This window comes from Phascolarctos cinereus, unplaced genomic scaffold (genome assembly GCF_003287225.1).
Source record: "Phascolarctos cinereus isolate Bilbo 61053 unplaced genomic scaffold, phaCin_HiC Scaffold_1;HRSCAF=81, whole genome shotgun sequence".
Taxonomy (NCBI): domain Eukaryota; kingdom Metazoa; phylum Chordata; class Mammalia; order Diprotodontia; family Phascolarctidae; genus Phascolarctos; species Phascolarctos cinereus.
Genome location: NW_027555514.1, coordinates 198,204,967 through 198,226,921, shown reverse-complemented (window position 1 = coordinate 198,226,921; position 21,955 = coordinate 198,204,967). Strand labels below are relative to the sequence as shown.

General features: G+C 37.0%; 1 protein-coding gene across 5 annotated transcripts in view; it reads right to left on the bottom strand.

Moving 5' to 3' along the window:
- LOC110218692 (aldo-keto reductase family 1 member C1-like) overlaps positions 1 to 21,955 on the bottom strand; it is a 48,357-nt gene that overhangs the window by 25,290 nt on the left and 1,112 nt on the right. For 4 of the 5 annotated variants that reach the window (XM_078156252.1, XM_021001531.2, XM_078156243.1 and 1 more), the window contains exons 2-8: positions 17,323 to 17,490; positions 15,007 to 15,123; positions 11,667 to 11,744; positions 10,340 to 10,462; positions 9,598 to 9,707; positions 9,029 to 9,194; positions 3,080 to 3,162 (exon numbers count right to left, since the gene is read on the bottom strand). In XM_078156252.1, coding sequence (XP_078012378.1) covers positions 3,080 to 3,162; positions 9,029 to 9,194; positions 9,598 to 9,707; positions 10,340 to 10,462; positions 11,667 to 11,744; positions 15,007 to 15,123; positions 17,323 to 17,490 — 845 coding nt within the window. The remainder of the gene's footprint in view (positions 1 to 3,079; positions 3,163 to 9,028; positions 9,195 to 9,597; positions 9,708 to 10,339; positions 10,463 to 11,666; positions 11,745 to 15,006; positions 15,124 to 17,322; positions 17,491 to 21,955) is intronic. The other variant, XM_021001533.2, reaches the window with a different exon arrangement.

Sequence of the window (21,955 nt, the reverse complement as noted above, 5' to 3'; positions counted from 1 at the left end):
GAATGCAGATTCATGTATACTATTTGTCTTTTTTTCTCTTCTGTTTTGTCCTGTTTCTTCCTTCTTGTGGTTCCTCCTATTGGTTCTAATTCTTCTTTACAACATAACTAATGTGAAAGTATCCTTAACAGGAATGTATATGTAGAGCCTATATTAGATTTCACGCAGTCTTGGGAAGGGGGGTGGGGAGGGAAGGGGAGAAAATTTAAAACTCAAAAGCTTATGGAAGTGAATGTTGAAAACTAAAAATAAATTAAGAAAAAAAGAAAAAAAAAGAAATGTAATAATGATGATTAAAAGGGGCAGCTGGATGCTGCCCAAAGACAATGATGCAGATGAAGGTGACAACAATGATGAAGACAATAATAAAAGAGATAAAACATGGGGGAAAAAAGGAAAAAAAAGAAGTGAGCCCTTTATTAGAGAAGCTGGCTGCAAAAATGGTTTCCCAGCTTTCTGCTTACTTTCTAATCTTAGCACTGCCTTTGTGTAAAAACTTTATAATGCAATCAAAATTATCCATTTGGTACTTCATAATGCTCTCTACCTCTTGTTTGGTCGTAAGTTCTCTTCTCCATAGGTCTGACAGGTAAACTATTCCTTGCTTTCTTAAATTGCTTATGGTATCATTCTTTATGTCTAAATCATGTGCTTATGTTGACCTTATCTTGGCATACACCATGTAAGATGTTGCTCTATGTCTAGTTTCTGACTTACTATTTTCCAGTTTTCCCAACACTTTTAGTCGAATACTGAGTTCTTGTCCCACAAGCTGGAATATTTAGGTTTATCAAATAGTACACTACTATAGTCATTGACTACCTATTTTATTCCACTGATCTATCACTGTGTTTCTTAGCCAGTATCAAACAGTTTTGGTGGTTGCTGCTTTATGAAACAATTTTATAACCGGTACAGTTAATCTATCTTCCCTTACATTTATTTTCATTAATTCCCTTTATATTCTTGACTTTTTTTCTTCTAGACAAATTTTTTTATTATTTTTTCTAGCTCAATAAAATAATTTTTGGTAGTTTGATTGGTATGTCACTGAATAAGCAAATTAATGTAGGTAGAATTGTCATTTTTATTACATTATCTCGGCACACACATGAGCAACTGATATTTTTTCAGTTATGTAGATAAGACTTTATTTGTGTGAAAAGGGTTTTGTAATTGTATTCATATAGTTTCTGAGTTTGTCTTGGCAAGTAGACTCCCAAATATTCATATTTTCTACAGTTATTTTAAATGAAATTTCTCTTTCTGGATCTTCTGCTGGACTTTCTTAATAATATCAGATTGCATGCTGTCTTGGGGAAAGAGGGGGGAAGGGAGCAAGTAAAATATTTGGAACTCAAAATCTTATGAAAGTGAATATTGGAAACTATCTTTACATGTAAATGGGAAAAACAAAATACTATTATGTGTGTGGTGGGGAATGAAAAAAAGAGGGAACACACCAGAATTAAGAGGGGTTGGGAAAGGCTTCCTGTAAAAGGTAGAAGTCTAGTTGGGAGTTGAAGAAAGCCAGTGAAGCCAGGAGACAGAGGTGAGGGAAGAGTATTCCAAGAATAGGGGGAGCCAGAAAAACACCCAGACCTAAGATGTCAGCTTTTTTTAATAAAAACAAGAGCCAGTGTCACTGGATGTTTGATACATGGCAGAGCAAGTGTGAGAAGATTGGAAAGGAGGGAGAAAGAACTCTAATGCCAACAGAGAATTTTATATATGCTCCTGGAGAAGACAAGCAGCCATGAGGGTTTCTGAGCTGACAGGTGTTTGACTTAATGGTGGCTTAATGGAGAATGGACTGGAATGAGGAGAGACTTAAGGCAGGCAGACTTACCAGAAGGCTATTACAATGGTTCAGCTATAAGGTGAAGAGGAGTTGCACCACAGTGGTGGCAGTATCAGAAGAGAGAAAGCAGCATATTCAAAAGATGTTGCAAAGGTGAAATCAACAGGTCTTGGCAATAGATTGAACATGAGAACAGGTGGGGGTGAGAGAGAGTGATGAGTCCATGATGACACCTAGGTTGCAAGCCTTGGGGCTAGAATGGTAATAGGGGAAGTTTGGGGGTGAGGAGTATGTGAAGGAAACGTAATGAGCTCAATTTTAGATGTGAAAAATAAGGCTGCAAAGTTAGAAAACCAAAGATATGGACCATGCTTATTTAAATGATCACGTTTATATGATTTCCCAATAACCCTAGGCTAATGTGGAGCCAGTCACCTAATGAGAAGAAAAGCAGTCAAGGGAAGAGGTGTGGGGCTTCTCTGAACCTCACTTCCTGAGGAATGATAGAGGAGTACAACAATCCTCATAGGAAATGGGTTTGGAGGAAGCTACACCCAGTTATCTTCATCTATCCATGCATGCCTGTGACTATACTCTTCCATGGTAACATTAAAGAATGTTGCTCTAGTGCTCGTCTTCATAGAATTGAGGTTCCAGGGCAGCCTTCAGACCTAATTTGGAGACCTTAGAGATCCTCTAATCCAAACACTTCTTTTTACAAATTTTCTAAGAAACTGAGATTCAGAGAGGAAAATGGACTTGTTCATTGTCTCATAGCTAGTTTGCATCAGAAACATAACTAGAACCTGTTTCTGATACAAGGTATCAGAGATAACTTTTGTATAGGAGAAGTTTAATTACCGAAAGTGAAAAAAAAATCCATTGTGCATGAAAAAATGATAAAAATCCATGTACGATAAAATACGAGTTTTCTATTAAACTATAAAGACAGAGAGAGGAGGACTACACAGACAACTGAACAGCCATGTTTGAAGACAGAGAAATGACTGTAGTTGCAAATAACTTATTGCAATTTTACCTTTGACCATCAATTGCTGAAAACTTTTTTCAGACCTGACCTAGCATAAGATAGGTTCAGAATGTTGCTTCAGATAAGAGGAAGAGGAGATGTGATGACCACTGCAAAGTATTATAGTTTGTAGATTTATAACTTCTCCATGAAGGACTTGAAAAAGGACTTCTTCTTTAAAGTGCTACCCTTCATCCCTACAGTAACATATCTCTACGAAAAACTTAGATATTAAAAGCAAAACTCACTGCTTAAAGATCAGGTAACGAAGGTTTTTGTTAAGGCCATCAATGGCTTTCATGTCTTCTGGAGTCAACTGGAAGTCAAACACCTGCCAGGGAAGAAAGGATATTATAATAAGTAAGATCTGCTTATAGCACCTCTGAATGGAATAGGCAACTTAATTCATTGAATCAGTCACATTCTCCACTGAGACTCTTATAACTCTCTTCTGGTGTTGGAGGTGATTAGGCTAACTGAAAACTAGCTACTGCCACTTGATAGTTCCCATCTTCTTGTGGGTGGAGTCATCCTTTTCTAACTCCTCCTTTCAGAGTTGTAGACTTCCCCTTAATCTAGAACTTTGCATTTACCTGATCATGAACCCCTTGGGGATTCAGGATATTGATACAACAGGTTCATGTATACAAATTTTTGATTCTGCTTTATGTAGCAAATAATTGCCCCAAATTTGTTGCAAACATATTTTCCCCTGTGACAACAACCATATGTATATTTGAAGCAATATAGTTTTGTTTCTGAAAATATTCAAAACCATCCTACACACAATGATTTCTGTGTCTGTATGGCTGACACCAAACTGACCACTTCTGACTTAGCGCAACATGTTCTTGAAGTTTCTCAACCTGTCATCAAATTGTTTCCAAACAGCTATGGTCACAGGAGTCCAATATTTGAGTGCAAACAGATTTCCAATAGGTGATCAGATGTATAAGCATACTCTTATTTGCTCTCTATATACCACACCAGAGAGCTCCTTCATTCCCCTTTGTCACCATATAATTCTATCTCATCAGTGGCATAATCATATGATCAAGATGCTATGGATATTTGCATTCTTGCAGTGCAAATAAATCTCAGGGTGTTTGAAATCCACGAGCACTTATAAGCCATCGTGAAATTATCATTTCATTATCACAAGCATTCAGAAGAAATAAACCTTATATTGCCTCTCATTGTAATATTAAGGCTGTTTTCTGATATAACTATATCTTCCACTTATGATACTATTCTTCAGTTAAATGAACTGGTTGTCAACACTCATCAGTGTTTCAGCAGAGTGTCTTTGAGGGTATAGCCAGTATGCCAGTGATATAGAAGAATGAAGTTATATCTGAAGAGATTATCTCCTTACAAAGATTAGTGTAGATATAAAAATTGTTAAAAAAAATTAAGCAATATATGTAATTACACCTTAAGTATATTTATCATTTAATACAATGCTACTTAGACAGTAGAAAAGTAAGTCTTTTATATCTTAACTAGCTATGTATTTTCATTAATTGGTTAGGTAGCTAAAAATTTTAAATGAACTTCCTTCTTTAAAGAAAGATAGCTTATAAAATTCTCCTACTATTTTCCACCACATTATTTATGGGAGCAAGCATTTTCACTTTAAACTTATTTTAAATTAAAATATGGAGATAAACTTGATGTAGAAACAGTTTTAAGACTGTGTTTATCTATTGTTAGATCAAATACTATAAAGTTCTGTTCAAATAAAAAGTCGTATGTCAAAATTAAGTTTACATATGATTACTATATTAGGTTAAACATATCCAAATTGTAACTTATTTCATTATGTTAGTCATATTCAACAAAGTTGGTCAAATAAATTTAATATGAAGTCTTGCCGATAATTGTAAGAATATGAGGTCTTACTTGAATACTTTTTTTAATTCTTGGTCAATTTCTCACATAAAATATTCATAATTAAAATTAGAGTTTTATTTTGTATTTAGAGTTTTCATAATGATGGGTAGAATTATAATTACATAATGTAAATTTCAATTTAGAGCTTTTTGTGTAAAATTTATCATGCATTTTAAGCACTTCATAAATAAATCTAAAACAATTATGAACAGTTATTAAATTACACTGGTGGTACACACACTGTATGTTGTTGTTGGAAAGGGTTTGGGGGACAAAAAAGTTGGGAACCACTGCCTTAGTCAACATTTCCACAATGTGAGAAGTAAATGTGCCTGAAGTATTCTTATACTTATTCATTCTCTTTTCCCTAATGCTATTGCTTTCACTCCTTCTTTGCTCTGGTTTTGAAGGTGTTAGGAGGGTGGAACATGACATCTTAATTATATGGTTGTCACCCAACTTGAGAAATTTGTAAAATATTTTTAAATCATTCAGATTCCCTCTCATATAGCCACCATGCCCCTAACTGGATCCCTCTATTAAAATTCAGGCTGAAAGGCTCTGTGCCCTCCCAGTTTTCCTCTTCTTCATCAAGTACTAATTCAAAGCCCTGTTCCTCTTCTTTGCACTCCCCAGAGATGAATAATTTAGCAAAGAACCAACATTTAGGATCTATCACTTTAAGTTAGCTTTAGTAATAATTAAAATAGAAGATTGCAGATTAAGGTAGAATATGCAGTTCACCTCCCAATAACTATAAAATAATGTCTCAAAATGAATTCTAGAGCATTAGAACCAATGAAAAGACAGAGTGAAAAAATTTTCCAGCCAAATACAACTTGGAAAGTTGGTAGGAAAAGTCTGTCTCACAGGTAAAAGGGGAACACAGTACAATGCAGGAAGCATCCAGTCAAACCAGCATCAAAGTCCTGAGTCTAGGCTCAGGTCAGTGACTCTGGCACAGTAGGCCAGAAGCCAGGCCCCACAGCCCCTGAGCAGCAGGCAGCTGAGAGACCTCTCACCCCAAGAACAACAGACCAGTGGTGAGGTCCCTCTATCCCAGTACAAGAAGCTTTGGATAGTGTCCCCTCCACCCAAGAACAGGGTCTAACTTTAAGTCACATAATAGACTGGGAAATGAGCAAAGAACAAAAACAAAAAAAAAAACTGACCATAGAAAGTTACTATGGTGACAGGGACAATTAAAACACAAACTCAGAAGAAGGCAACAATGTCAAAACACCTATATGCCAAGCCTCAAAGAAAAAATGTGAAATTAGTTTCAGGACCCCCCAAAAAAACTACTAGCATGCTCAAAAAGAACTCCTGGAAGAGCTTTAAAAGGATTTTAAAAGTTAAATAAGAGAAGTAGAAAAAATTTGAAAACAAAATGAGAGAGATGCAAAAGAATCATGAAAAAAGAGTCAACAGCTTGGGAAAGGAAGCACAGAAAACAGAAAAAGGTGAACAAAAATTCGCTGAAGAAAACAACTTCTTAAAAAGAATTGGCCAAATGGAAAAGGAGGTACAAAAGCTCACTGAAGAAAATAATTCCTTAAAAATTAGAATTGGGCAAGTGGAAGCTAAAGACTCCATGAAACATCAAGAATCAATCAAACAAAATGTTTTAAAATGAAAAATAGAAGAAAATGTTAAAAGTCTCATTGGAAAAAGAACTGACCTGGAAAATAGATTCAAGGGAGACAATTGAAAACATTTGAAACTATAATAAAAAAAAAAGCCTGGACATATTTCAAGAAATTATCAAGGAAAATTGCCTTGATATCCTAGAACCAGAAGGTAAAACAGAAATTGAAAGAATCCACCAAATACCTCCTGAAAGAGATCCCCAAATGAAAAAACTCCCAGGAATACTATAGCCAAACTCTAGAACTCTCAGGTCAAGGAAATAATACTTCAAGCAGCCAGAAAGAAACAATTGGAATATTGTGGAGCCATAGTCAGGATTATACAGGATTTAGCAGCTTCTACATTAAAGGACTAAAGGGCTTGGAATATTATATTCCAGAAGGCAAAAGAGCTAGGATCACAATCAAGAATCACTTGCCTATAAAAACTGAATATATAACCCTCAAGTGGGAAAAGTTTATTTGATGAAGTAGAGGGCTTTAAAGAATTCCTGAGAAAAAGACAACAGCTGAACAGAAAATGTGATTTTCAAATACAAGACTGAAGAGAAGCATAAAAGGAAAATAGGAAGTAGGAAAAGACATAAGGGATACAATAAAGTTAAACTGTTTACAAGGAAAGATGTACTTCTAATTTTTAAGAAGTGTGTCAGTGTTAGTCCAGTTAGAAGGAGTATACATAGAGGGAGGTTCAGGTATAAATGGATTTTGATGTGATGACATAACAAAGAAATAAGGGATGGAAAAGAGGATTGCACTGGGAGCAGAAGGAAGAAAGGTACAATGGGGTAAATTATCTCACATGAAAGAGGCTTTAAGAGAGAATAACATATACGCTCTTTTGGATATAGGAACCTAGCTTACTGTATAGGGAAGTAGAAGGGGTGGGGAATAAAAGCAGCAGGAGGACTGATAAGAGGGAGAGCAGATTGAGAGAAATGGTGGTCAAAAGCAAAACGTGGGTGAGGAGGCACAGAGTAATAAGAACGAGAAGGATAAACAGACGGAAAATAAAGATGGAAGGAAATGCACAGTAATCATGACTGTGAATGTGAATGGAATGTATTCACCCACAAAATGGAAGCAGACAGCAGAGAAAATAAAAACCAGAATCCTACAATATGTTGTTGACAAGAAACACATTTGAAGAAGAGAGAGAGAGAAACAGAGGGAGAGACACAGAGAGAGAGAGACAGAGACAGAGATAGAGACAGATAGAGACAGAGAGACAGAGACAGAGAGATAAAGAGAAACATAGAGGCAGAGACAGAGACAGACACAGAGACAGAGAGAGACAGAGAGAGTAAAGGGAATGGGCTGGAGAAGAATCCATTATGCTTCAGCTGACGTACCAATTAAAATGAAAAGTTAACAATTTTAAAGAAGTTTTGAATTGAATGTCTGCCGTCTCAGGCAGCCAGAAGAGTGCGGAGAGTGATAGGAGAGGTAGGAAAGAGAGACAGAGCTCACTTTTATCAGATCTCCCAAGGAGACATTTCAAATGAGATGTTTAAGACCTCTGAAATTTAATATGTCCAAAACAGAAGTCATTATCATTATTCCCAAAGCAACAATCATTCCAACTTTCCCAATTTCTGTATAAAGAACCATTAGTTTTCCAGTCTCCCAGGTTCATAATCTTGGTGTTACCCTGAATTCCTCACTTTCCCTCACCCCACAAATATAATTGGATGCCAAATCTTGCAGTTTCTGCCTCAACATCTCTTATATGTTATCCTTTGCTCAAACAGCTACCATCATCACTTCTCACCTGGATTATTCATCACTCTCCTTCAAGTGACTCCCCAGTTTAGTGTATTCTCCTTATTGCTGACAAAGTCATTAACCTTAAGTGCAGATCTCACTGTGTCATTATCTTATTCAATCAAATCCTTATTGTCTTGAGGATAAAATATAAACTCCTCCACAATCTGGCCCCACCCTATCTTTCTCTTGGTTCCTCACACACAACATTGCATCTGCTATCTCCTTCCCTTTGCACTGGCCATCCCCTATGCCTGAAATGCATTCTCTCTTCACTTCTACCTCCCAGAATCCCTTTCTTCCTTTGGTATATCTCAAGTACCAACTTCCATATGAAGTCTTTTCTGATTCCCTTAACTGTGAATGCTCTCCCTCCCAAACTACTATGTATTTAACTACTTTGTATCTCTTTTTATTAAACAAACATGATATAAAGTGAATAACTATCAAGCAGTTATTCCAAAGTGTGTGTTACATAAACACCACATACACTGTCTCCTCAAAAAATTGAAATGCACAACTAGTTTCTGGGAGATCTTTTTTTTTTTTGCTTTTAGGCAATTGGGATTAAGTGACTTGCCCAGGGCCACACAGCTAGTAAGTGTCAAGTGTTGGTCTGAGTCCGGATTTGAACTCAGGTCCTCCTGACTTCAGGGCCAGTGCTCTATCCACTGTGCCACCTAGCTGCCCCTCTTGGAGATCTTTTGACAATAGCAGAGAATGTTGGTGAATTCACACTTCTGTCCACCTGACTGAATCACTGAAGTCCACTAGACTCTTTAGGAGTCAGCTTCCTAGTGACCAGGTTCCAGACTTTTCATCATTTTCTCCAATATTCCATTCATCAACACCACAGTTTATGCAGCTGCTTAACCCAACATGCCTCTTTACCTGAAAGTTCTCTTTGATCCGCTTTTCAGTGAAGCTCTTTGCCAAGACTACCAACCCTCGCTGAATCTGGTATCGGATAGCAACCTGGGCTGGGGTTCGGTTGTGCTTCTTAGCAATGGCTCCCAACACTGGGTCTTCTAGGACAATGGGAGAATTTTGATCTACCCTGCAATGGAAAACAATCGTTTTGAAATCTGTGGTCAGGGAAGTGGGGAAGAGTTCAATGCCATGCAGATGGTAATCATCCTTTAGCTTTTTTTACATTTTTCAAAGCGTTTCCATAGACATATCATTTGAACCTCTAATAATATCATGAGGTAGAGAGGGCAACTGTTATTATCTTCTTTTTACATATGATGAAATGGGGCTTGGAAAGGTTAAATTATTTCTTCAAGACCATGCAATTAATAAAATGCCAGAAGTCAGACTGGAGTCAAATTCAGTTAATTAGAACCCCACAATCAATGCTGTTTCCACTACCCAATGTTGCACAGTTTGTAAGTACGCAAAAATTTGGGAAATCAACTGTATTAGCGATTAAGGAATCAATTACAGACCCCCTTTCTCACCATGGAGCCTCTCTGTGGGTTCCCAAGGAACTATATGCTACCAATATGATATCATTTGACTTGCAGAACTCCAACAATTTGCTCTGGTTCAGGTAAGGATGGCATTCCACCTGCAGTACAAGAAATGCTGACGTTTGGGCTTATAAAAATAAGATGCATGAGGCCAAAAGGGACAATATTAAGCTTTTTGATAATCAAAGGACTTGGAAATTACCCAAAGTACAGAATGTTAGCATGCCTATTTAAGGCCCATTTCACATAGAGCCGTTAGTGCTGAAAGGAGCAGAAAAAGTAGTTTTCAGTTAAGGAAGAGATTTAAATTAGTTAATAAAGAATGTAAGATTCAGATACTGCCATTGATGAATAGTTTGATGCCTGAAACAAGTGGGAAAAGAACTTTGGTTTAATAAAAAACTGTTTAAATGTGTTTGAAGAACCATAGCTTTCAGGTATTATTTCAGCAATTTTGAATAGAAAATCAACGGCATGATAAAAGTAGACTCAAATGACCTTATGGATTATATAGAATGAAACCTTACATGTCTATTAAAAGTTTATGGTTTAAAGAATCAAAGAAATAAGTTTTATTTATTTAAACCTGGGAAAATGTGAGTAGAAAGAAACAGTTTCAAAAACAAAACATGAGATCTAGAACTATGATGAAGATAAGAATAGCAGGGAGCTGTAGTCCCTCCCCTCATTTATCAGGAAGGAAACTGCACTAGAATAATAATTGTTTTACCTGATTGCAGACAGGTTTATATTTAAGCCCAGGTTTATTCAGGATCATCTCCAATTGCCTGCGGTTGAAGTTGGACACTCCAATGGATTTCACGAGACCTGCATCCTTACATTTCTCCATGGCCTGAGTAGAGAGGGATTGTGAATGCCTATAGAGCCCTGGAGGACATGTTGAGTAGAACCCTTTCCCCATGCATCACCTAGCTTTGATCTTTTCGCTTCCTCTCCCCTGATTTGAAAAAAAAGAACCTCAGGAGAGGATACCTCACAGAATTCAAACCTGGAAGGGGCTTTAGATACAATTTAGTTGAACTTCCTCATTTTTTTTTCTCTTTTGGTGAAGGAAATGAACATCTAGAGAAGTTATTGCCAAATGTCATATAAGTAACCAAACCATGATTTGAGTTCAGGTCTTCTGATTTTTAATATGCTGGTTCAGTGGACAGCTCTTTATCAGCCATATTTCTGGTTCTAAAAGAAATATGTTAACTGAACTTCATCTACGTGACTACCTTTCCCATCAAACTATAAATATCTGGAAGTTAAGTGATTATTTCAGGAAATGACATTTAAAATCATAGGAGCCAAAGCCAAGATACTCAGAAATATCAAATTAGCCTTTTATTCTTTGAAAAGGGTGATAAATCCACACTGTCAAGAAACAAAAATGGTAACAACCACCATCCAACTTCTAACTAATTTCTCTTGTTTTTAATTTTTGTTATTTTCCAGTACACTAATTACTCTCTTCCATGCAATTCCCATTCAATTGTCATGGGTTCTTTCCCCTTGATCTGAATCTGACAAGATGTCTAAATTTCTTGGAGTTTGTAAGAAATCCTGGGAGTGTGACTCTTCTCTTTGCCCTCCCCATTCTATAACCCACTTCAGGGGACCCAAGATCCCGCTGTCACCCACAGAGGCTGCTTCAGCAATACCTTAAAGTACATAATTCCCTGGATTTTCTGATTAGCCTGCCAATCCTCATTAATCCACATGTATATACTTTTTATATTAATATAGAATAAGAGTAAACCTTTAATGTCAACAGACTTCACTATCTTTTAGTCCAGCTGCCCTCATTCTTCAAATGATAGTGAGATGACTCACTCAATATCCCCAAATCAGCATCAGAGCTAAAATTAGAAGTCTAGGTTTCTAGCCTTGCATGTGTTACACTTAACAAGCTGCCTTTCATCTTTTCACTTGAGAAAATTCACTTCCAGCTACCTGAGAATCTCCCTTTCCAGTCACAATCACTGTTAGGCAGGGCTATCTTGACCTCAAAGCCAGAGCATATTTGTTGTCTGCTTCCACAAGTCACCTACCTCCCAAGTATCACGCAAATCCACAGAGTCACTGATAACTTTCTGATTTTCATCGAATGGGATCATATCTTTGCCAGGCTGTAATTAGAGAAAGGAAACTGCTCTTCTTGAGACACTCAAGCAAGTGAGTTATTCTATTCAACTCAACGAACATTTGTCAAACACCCAATATCAAATAAAAAATATCAAATAAGGCACTGAGCCAGGTGCCACAAATAAAACATGAAATAGTGATATAGTTCTTGCCTTGGAGGAGTTTACCTTCTACTAGTGGCAATCAAGTACATAGACAATTATAATACAAGTCCACAGGATCAGAGATGTAGACCTGGAAAAAAATCTTAGAGATCATCTAATCAAACCCTCTCTTTTTATTATATACCTAAAATTTTATTGGTAATTTGTGATATAAAATGTTTCTCTACAAACATTAAATCAAGCCTGATACAAAAAAGCATATTTTCTGAAACAATTAACCAAAACTGCCTAATTTAATTATATGGTTCTAACCGATAGTGTGTCACTTTTTAATTTAGTAGTCTACCGATATATAAAAAGAAAATACATGTCCTTTAACTTGAATTGTTTAGAATTTTTTATATGATTGTAGTGACATACATCCTTTCACTCATTCACTGATAAAGCATTTATTAAGCACCTATGGTATGTACCAAAAGGAAACAATTCACTACAGAATAGTTTTAGCAATTCCTCTTTTATTACTCATGGCCCAGAATCAGACTGCTAAATCCTTGATTCATTTTTATTCATTTGCCAGTTAATCAGCCTTCCGTAGCTGTAGCTGGTTTGGCTTGGAGGAATTCTCCCCTCCCCTAACACATTTATTCCTCTTCCTTCTCTGACTCCCTTCTTGTCCCTCCTTAGTCCAATCAACTCCCCTGTTTATTTTAACCTTTTTTTCTTATACTTCTCTTTCACAGCATGGATAAAGGATGGTTCATGTATCCCTTCATCCCCCAACCGTCTCCTTCTGTAGGGTATCTCCTTTAAACCCTCATACTCACAGTTTCTCTTTTCTCCTCACTAACCAATAGACAAAGTGGGGTTTCCCTTTTAGTTTGTAAGCACTGGACCATCACCCAGACTCTTAAGGCTACTTGGACTTGTTGACATTTTACAAATTTCTTTTCTCCCTTGCATTTGGCTGGGGGGAGGGAATTTAGGTTAAGTGATTTGCCCAGGCTCACACATCTAATAAGTATATGAGGGCAGATTTGAACTCAGGTTCAAAATTTGAATTTAGGTCCTGTTGGACTCCAGGGGCAGTGCTCTATCCACCATGCCAGTTAGCTGTCCCTGTCCCTTGCATTTCAAAGACTATTAAAGAAGACAGCCTCCAGAAGTAGAGGCAAGCAGTCAGGCTCCCACATACCAAGTCCAGCAGAACTAAACTTCATTTCACACTGAATAATGATCAAGAAATTAATGAGAAACAACAATAAATGAAATCTTCTACTCCAGAACTGTACAAAAAGTCACCCAGCAGCCCAGAGTCAAGAAAAGAACACCCTTTCTCTCCCCCCAAGCAAAGCTTCCTAGAGAGATGCAGCATGTCTAGTCTGCAATGCTCTCAGTCTAGGTTTAGCAAGAACAGAGGACTCACCTGAGAAAGCCCTAGGGTGCAGGCCTTGAAAACCCTGGGGTGGAACAGCTGGAAGAAATACTGAGGTGCTACTGAGCTTAGGTTGGAACAGCCAAGGTCAAACAAAGCTAAGGGGATCTGAACATTCTGTTCTGAGATACCCCAGAAAACCCAGCTCCCTGAACCTCAAAGAACATGGGAGCCAAACTCTAGGAGATGGAGGTCAGTGCAAGAACCCAAGCCAAGACCAAGCAGAGCAAATCACTTAACCCAAAAGTGCAGCAAGGGCCCTTGCCTTCACCCTGGAACAAAGCCCCATTTAAGAAACTGAATTCAGAGATGACTAAATCAAACACCCAAAGTAATAATTTTTTAAAGTATTGCAAATCCAACTTAAAAAAAAGAGAGATTTATCAGTGTAACAGATTAAGTATACCACATACTGGTGCAAATATATCTAACCCCCTAATATGCAACAAAAAGAAGACTCCAGTTACTGGAGTAGGTACTCACTATTTAACAAAAACTGCTGGAAAAATTGAATGGTAGTATGGAAGAAATTAGATTTAGATGAGTACCTCATACCTTATGCAAAGATAAGCTCCAGATATGTATGTGACCCATGTGTAAAAAACTTTAACATAAATTAATTGGACAATCTTGCTTTATTTCTAACCTAGGCAGGTTTGCTTCTCCTGAGGCAACCTGGAGGCTCACCAGATCTGTGCTGGTCTTGGTGGGAACCATGGATAAGCAGTAGCACTACTATAGCTCAGAACTCTCTAACTTGAGCCATCTACCAGCCTTAACCTCCCCAGGAGCAGGCGCAGATTAAAAATAAGCAACACAAATATCATGTTATATCCTGATGGACCAAGAATGTGGAAGTCCCCCAACCTCCTGGTGGTCTAACATTAGAAAGTCCCTCAACTCTATGCAATGAGAGTTGACCTTGACAATGGACTTATTCCACTGTTGGGGTTTCTTCCTGTCCTTAGATAAGAGACACTGAAGTTTTTTTCTAAAAGGACTGTTTTCACAATTGTCAAAGACTAATTGTGAAACCTTGTTATCTTCTCCTTATCCTCTGACTTTAAACATTTGTTTATTCTGGTAGTAAATCCCACCACTTGCATTCCAAATACTCCTTTTTTCTGCTTTGACTGATACCCCAAGCCTTTTCTGTGGAATGCTTTTTTCCTATCCTCAATTGTTATGCAATGTTGCTGATTGGCTGTGTACTCTAAGCAGTCTGAAAGTCATAAAACCAAATTTATACTCAATCAAAAGAAAATGAATTTGCTATCAGCAAGAGCAGATTCCATAGCATTCTAATAAATCTCCAAGCTTTTTCCTCCTATCTTTGACCCACAGTCACTGGACCCTGCTGACAGGTATGCTTCTCCCAACAACTCAAGAGAATTCCCCAACCCAGGGACTATAGGCATTTACCACCATGACCAGCCTTATCTCTTAAGGTTAAATCAGGATTTATTTAGGAAATGTTTACTTACAGGCATCTACTTTAAATATTAGGACACTGACACCCAACCCTATCAACAATGGCTTTTTTTTTCCTGTCAAAACATTAATCTGCAGTCCTCTAGAGACAAAGCCCAAATAAGGACAAAACATTCCTTCACTTCTTACAGAAGCAGGGCTGAAAATGCCAAGGCAGAAAAGGGAGAAATGTGGTCAAAATATCTTTGTGTACCTAGACAAGGTTCTAGTACTTACTTTAAAAGACATGGGGCAGTGGATAATATAAAGGTCAATGTAATCAAGCTGGAGGTTTTTCAGCGTCTCTTCCAAGGCAGGCCTGACCAATTCTGGGCGGTGGTATGTATTCCAAAGCTAAAGGGAGTGAAAGAACATTCAAAGTAACCTGGAATATTCTTTATCAAAGCAATTCCTAGCAGAACAGCAAATTGTGGCAATACCAGGACAGCAGACTGAGTTCTCAGAATGGCCAGTTTACAGAAAAATTGTGTGTAAGCTCATCCTTGTCACTTAACCTCTCTGTGCCTGTCTCCATAAAATGAGAGACAACAAATAAATTCTATCTACCTTCAAGAGTTCTTATGAGGTTCAAAAGAGACATCCCATGCTTTGTAAACTGCAAAAAGGACCTCTTTGGGAAGGAGAGAAATTTACCCACTAGAGCAAGGGTCTTGAACTACCTATTGAAGGAGGTTGTGAATGAATGTACACCCAGTATGGAGACATCTCTGAATCAGGGGTTTTAAAAGTACGAGACAAGCCTGAAGCTAGAAAGTTAAGAGGAAGAAACTCATGGATTGAGGTGAGGTGTTTTCTGTGGGCCAAACCTATCTGACCATTGAACAACGAGGTATCCTCTCAACTCATGTTAATGCTGGATTTCGAATATTAACAAAGCCGTGTTTTGGTAACTTACACTAGGAAGCAGTAGCTACAGAATCAAATGTCAAAAGACATAGTAGAGAAGTAGGCACTGACTAACATACAACACCTTCACTTTCACCTTATTGGTTGGGTAAGTGGCCAATTTTCACTACATCAGTTCCTAAGATTGAACACAAAGATGATTTAATAGCACACCAGAGACAGACAACAGGCTAGATTTGTTCCTTTCTATGCTTTTAGTTTGGGAGGAGGTTTTAGGAGATGATAAGCAACATTGCTATTACTTTAATCTCTTACTATTTACTTTTCTTCCTATTTCACTTTGGAAACCTTTAATATGATTTAATTAATTGTCCTAATCCAAACTCCTGTCTCCAACAAAGTAATGTAATGACTAATATCTTCTGCAAGATTCAGGGACTTTTGAAATGCTAGAAACCAGCCACCTTTGGGGACCAAAAGAAAAGAATAAGACTGAGCTAGAATAGGTTGATAAAGTACCTTTTAATCCTTTTCTCATCTAACTCCAGTTAAATACAAATAGCATGACAAGACTATGAGAAAACCTTTAGACTTCTTAATTAATTTAATTAAATAAAACCCATGAAACTTTTTAATGATATAATAGCATGTTGCTGAATTTCTAACAAATTTGAGTGCACATTACTGCTATTCAGAAGCAATTAAGCCCACATACTCTTCCTTAAAAAAAAAAAGTTGCAATCTACTTTGTTTTTGTCTGGTCTTTCAGGCATTCTTCTATGTTTCCCACAATGATAAGGTGCTTTTAAAGAATGACTAATATGACTAATAATCAGCTACATATTTATGATTTGTATTCTTTCCATTAAATCTGGAATTCAACTTCCTGTTAGATAATTTATTTCTAATTTACAAAAAAAAAAATACAGGTTTATCAAACACTAAATTCCACAGTAAGAATATTACTTTCCTCCAAATTAACTCTACTTTTGACCCATTAGATAAAAAGAAAAGTCCACTAACTGATCATCCCATACATTCTCACAATTTAGTCAAGGAGCTTATGTCCTGACTGAACGTAGGAATAATTTAGATTATAGTCTTCAGGTTTAAATTTAAACTGCTAGCACAACTATGAAACTGTCAATTCAAAATAGTGAGTCCACTGAATACCAAAAAAATGATATTTGGCATGTCATAATAAGACGAATAATCTCACAGCTGCTCATTTAGAAAATATAGTCACTGTTTCTCCTTAATAGCTTTTCCTGAAGGTGCTTGTTTCTCTCCTTGTCCCTGAAGAGATTTCTTAATTATTTATCTAGGGAAATTAAATGTTCAGCTATTTTAAACTTGCTTATAGGAGTGTAAGCTCCTGAAGAGCAAAGACAATGTCTGTTCTTTAATGAATATCCCTGTGCAAGTGTGCATCTTGCTTATTAACTGAGTGGCCACTCTACTTTTGAAATTAAATGACTGGAAGTTAAATTCCATTGCTTCTCATCAACATTAGCTAGCCTTCCTCTTTTCCCTTATGCAGCATAATTCATTTTTGTTTTCTAGATTGCCTTGGTTGGGAGGATTCCCCTTTGTTCCACATAGAATATTGTTTATATTTTGTCACCTTTTTTCAATTTTGAAAAAAAATCCCACAAAATTCAATCCCTGATTTCCTCCCAACAATACCTTCCCGGTGTAGAATATGTCCTTTCTGGTCACTGTCCCATCGGCAATCTTCGCGCGGATTGCCTGTCCAACTTCTTTTTCATTTTCATATAGGAAAGCCCCATCAATATGGCGGAAGCCCACCTCAATAGCCACCTTTGTGGCCATCTCACCTTCGCTTTTGGGAACCTAAGGATTCAAACGGAGAGAGTTTCAACCTGGATAAAGATACCTTAGCCCAATGGACCCCCTTCCCTATACATGGCCCTTTAACTATTGCTTCTCCTTTCCTCTATTCTATCTCTCCAGCTCCACTTTCTCCCTTGCTTGTCTTTTTCTTGGTCAAGTACTACTGAAGTCTTCCATTGAGCAGCTGCATTTTGTAATTTGTTTTCTTTAGATCCTGATGCTTGTTTATTTTTCCATTTGGCCATTCTAAGAAGTATGGAGCTATTAGGTAATAGAGAGAATTAGACATTTTGCCAGATAGACAGATGCCCAGGTCAGTTGAATTCTTTGACTTAGACCAAGGGTGGGGAACCTGTGGCCTTGAGGCCACATGAGGCCTTCTTGATCCTCAAGTGGGCCCTTTGACTGAATCCAAACTTCACAGAACAAATCCCCTTAATAAAAGGATTTATTCTGTAAAACTCAGACTTAGTCAAAAGGCAACACCCAAGGATTTAGAAGGCCATATGTGGCCTCCAGGTCCCAGGTTCCCCACCCCTGGCTTAGATTTCAATCTTCAGACTTCAGTTTCAGGATCTGCTGCTATACATTACATGCCTTTCCTCCTCCCACAGCCCATAGTTTGATGGAATGTTTTGTTTTAAGTATATTGAGTTACAGGCTTTTGCAAGACAGCAAAGTACTATGCCAGAAAACTGGGCAATAATAATTCACATTGCAAAGCCAATAATGCCTAAAGGAGGGGAAAAGTTTTCAACAATAAGAAGTTTGGGAGAAGACTTTTTGTCTATTAGAGAAAAAAACAAAAAAAAAGAGATAAACTTAAAAGAATCCCTCCCAATCATAGATTAAAAAAAAAGAAGAAAATTAACTTGACTTCTGCTATCTATCACTACATATTTAAATTAAAATTCTAGAATCACCTAAAGGAACAAGACACAGAGTTTAGAATTACTGTTAGGGAATCTATACCTATAACCTTAGCTATCATATTGATAAGGATAAGAGGTCAAACAATTCAAGTTTCAAAGTGTTGGTAGTGAGATTTTGCCAACAACCACTTTAGGTACAAATATGGAAAAACCCATTAATCGTAAAAGAATTAGATCCATCCAACCAATAAATAGGCTAAATAATGATGTTGCAGTATAACTGGCTACTTACTCAGCTCAATGTAACTTTTTTTGAATTATATATAATAATGCTTTGTACTTTATTACATGTATATGTAGTGTTGCATGTATGTTATTCATATATATGTATATATATATATATATATATATTTACTGTTGCTAGAGTTTGCCTTATTAGAAGCAGCTTGTTAAGTGTTGCTTTGAATTGTGATATGCATATAATATGTATACTTTATGTATATATGGTGATGAGTTGTACTATAAAGAAAGCTGAGCACCACAGAATTGATGCTTTCATACTGTGGTGCTGGAGAAGACTTTTGAGAGTCCCTTAGACAGCAAGGAGATCAAATTACTCATTACTAATTAATTCAGGCTAATCACTGGAAGGTCAAATACTGAAGGTGGACATGAACTTGGACAGATTTTGAGAGATAGTGGAGGACAGAAGGACCTGGTGTGCTGTGGCCCATGGAGTCACAAAGAACCATACATGACTGAACAACAAATATTATAAGTAACATTAGGGTGAATGTTATATATCCCAAAACGATTTTCAAGAAATAAAATTATGGGTTGCAGGGAATACAGCATTAGGTTCAGCAGCTTTTCCCACAGACTGCAGGTACTATTACTATATTTTTAAGGGAGATTAGAAAAAAGGGGGGGGGGAGATTGTAGCAGAAAAGGACATCAACCTCTCTTCTTTTTTTTCTCTGTTTTTATTAATTTATTTTGATTTATTAACAATCATTTCCATAAGCTTTTGAGTTTTAAATTTTTCTCCCTCTCCCTCCCCAAGACTTAGGCTATATATATACATTCCTGTTAAACATATTTTCACATAAGTGATGTAAGAAAGAATTAGAACCAATAGGAGGAACCATCAAAAAGAGGAAACAAAAACAAAAGAAAAAAATAGCAAATAGTATGCTTCGATCTCCATTCAAACTCCATAGTTCTTTCTTTGGAAGTGGATAGCATTTTCCATCATGAGACCTTTGGAGATGTCTTTGATCCTTGCATTCTCCTTCTCCTTTGTAAGGAAAAGTCTTCAACGAGGTTCCTCCCACCAAATGAGGGTATGCATGGAATAGTTAAGAATTAAAGAAAAGGCTTCTCCTTCTTCTGTCTAGTCAAAGGAAAAACTATTAACTAAGACTGACCACAAGAGAGGAGAACTTTGGAGAACACAGTGAAGAAAAAGGCCTAAAGAAACCCAATGGAGCTTGTAAAAGAAAGGTACTCAACTTGATCTGATCCCCCAGAGTAGAGAAAACCTAGAATTTAACCCCTAAGGCCTCAGTAACAAAAATGAATTAAGCAAAAATTAAAATAAAAAAACTTTTATGAATACAGAGATGACAAAGGCACTAACCAGAAGAGAATGCAAAAACTTCTGTAATCAAAACCACAAAGAAAAAAAAGCTTGCCCACAAGAAAACTTCTAATTTTTTTTTAAATTATGAGTTTAAAAAAAAGTATAAAAGAAATCAGAATTACTGAGACAAGAACTGGGGAAAGGAGCAATAGCTTAATAGCAGAGGTACAAAACTTCAGTAACACACTCTCTAAAAAATCAGAATGGACCAAACAGAAATGAACGCTTCTACAAGACAACACAATTCTTAAAACAGGGTCAAAAGCAATGTGAAAATGAGAAAATAAAGTGAATGGGAATGGGATGAATTCATCCATAAAATAGAAGTTGGAATGGATTTGGAAAACAAAATCCAACAACATATTGTTTACAAGAAACTTACTTGAAATAGACTCAAAAAGAGTTAAAATAAGGGGTTGGGACAAAATCTATTATGACTCAGCTGAACACAAAATAGCCGGGATAACAATTATGCTATTATGCAATGGCAATAGCCAAAATAGATTTAATTTTAAAAGAGATAAACAGAAAATTTATTTTCTGAAAGGTAACACAATGAATTGATTTCATACTTAATATACATGTAATCAATAGCATAACATTAAAAACAAAGAAAAAACTAAATGAATTACAAAGAGAAACAAACCATAAAACTATAATAGTGAGGGACTTCAATTTACCCCATCAGCCCTACATAAAATAACAAAAAAAAGTGAAAAATTAAGAACATGAATAGAATCTTATGTAACTTAAATATGATAGACCTCTAATGATTATTGAAAGGAAATAGAAATTAGTATTCATATTTCTCAGCTGTGTATGACTGCTTTGCAAAAATTGACCATGACATCATAATAATGTTATATTATAAAGGGCCACTGAAAAAAGTATTAAAAATAAACCATACCACAAAGCTCCATTGAAATATCATTTTGTCCAGAAAGCCTTCCCTTATCCCATTTCTCCCTCTCCCCACTTGGTTATTATCTCTACTTCAAACTTCTCATAATTCTTTGCAGTATAACTCTCTAATGTCATTATCATATAATGTGTATTTATAGTTTTCTGTGTTTGTGTCTTATTTCTCTTTTAGGTTATGAGTTTCATGAAATTAGGAGCAGTGTCTTAGCTAACAGACCAGAAAGTATTAACGTGATTCCATCTTGTTCCCCCTAGCCTGAAGGTCCCCATATACCATCTTCTGTTTTCCTGTTAGGGTAGCCATGCTTGGGCTTGTACCCTTCCTCAGCTACTCAACCAGTAAGTCCAGACCCTATGTAACCTCAACCAATCATAAAATTTGGTGCAGATAACTGCCAGTTCCTTCTCCTTCTTCCGCCCCTCTCTCTCCTCCCTCAGAACTAAAGGGGAGGAGGCAGACAAAGCACATCTGACAGTGAGGCAGCGACACCTAGGGAGAGAATGGGTTCGGAGCTGTGGCTGTTGATCTCTGCACAGCGGGGCTATTTCCCCACAAACTCCAAACTACTTCAAGAGCCCTGCCATCCTGAATGAAGGAAGAAATATCACTATGTGGAAGCAGAGAGAGGGATGGGGCTGGAAAAAACCTCTTTCTCTTGGCTGGCTCCCATCTGTGCTCAGATGTTAAGCAAAATACAACCCCACAATTACCTTTCTGTCTCTTTCCGCTTTACTAGCTGCAATACTCACACAGCAACATGGATACTGCCCAAATACAGCTTTGCTTGCTTTGTACTCTTTTTCCCTAATGCTCAGACTCCTTCAATATCCAGATGCCCTCATGCTGACCCTGCATTTCCTGCACCTGTAATTGAAATAAAGCTGTCCCTTCTCTTCAACCCCAGGAAGTTAAGGGAATCCACCCACACATCTTCCAACATCCATGTTCCCCTGAGGGGCACAGGTTCAATAAGTAATTTGTCCATAGAGTACAATCCTTACTCTCATAAGGTACTATCTCTACATAAGG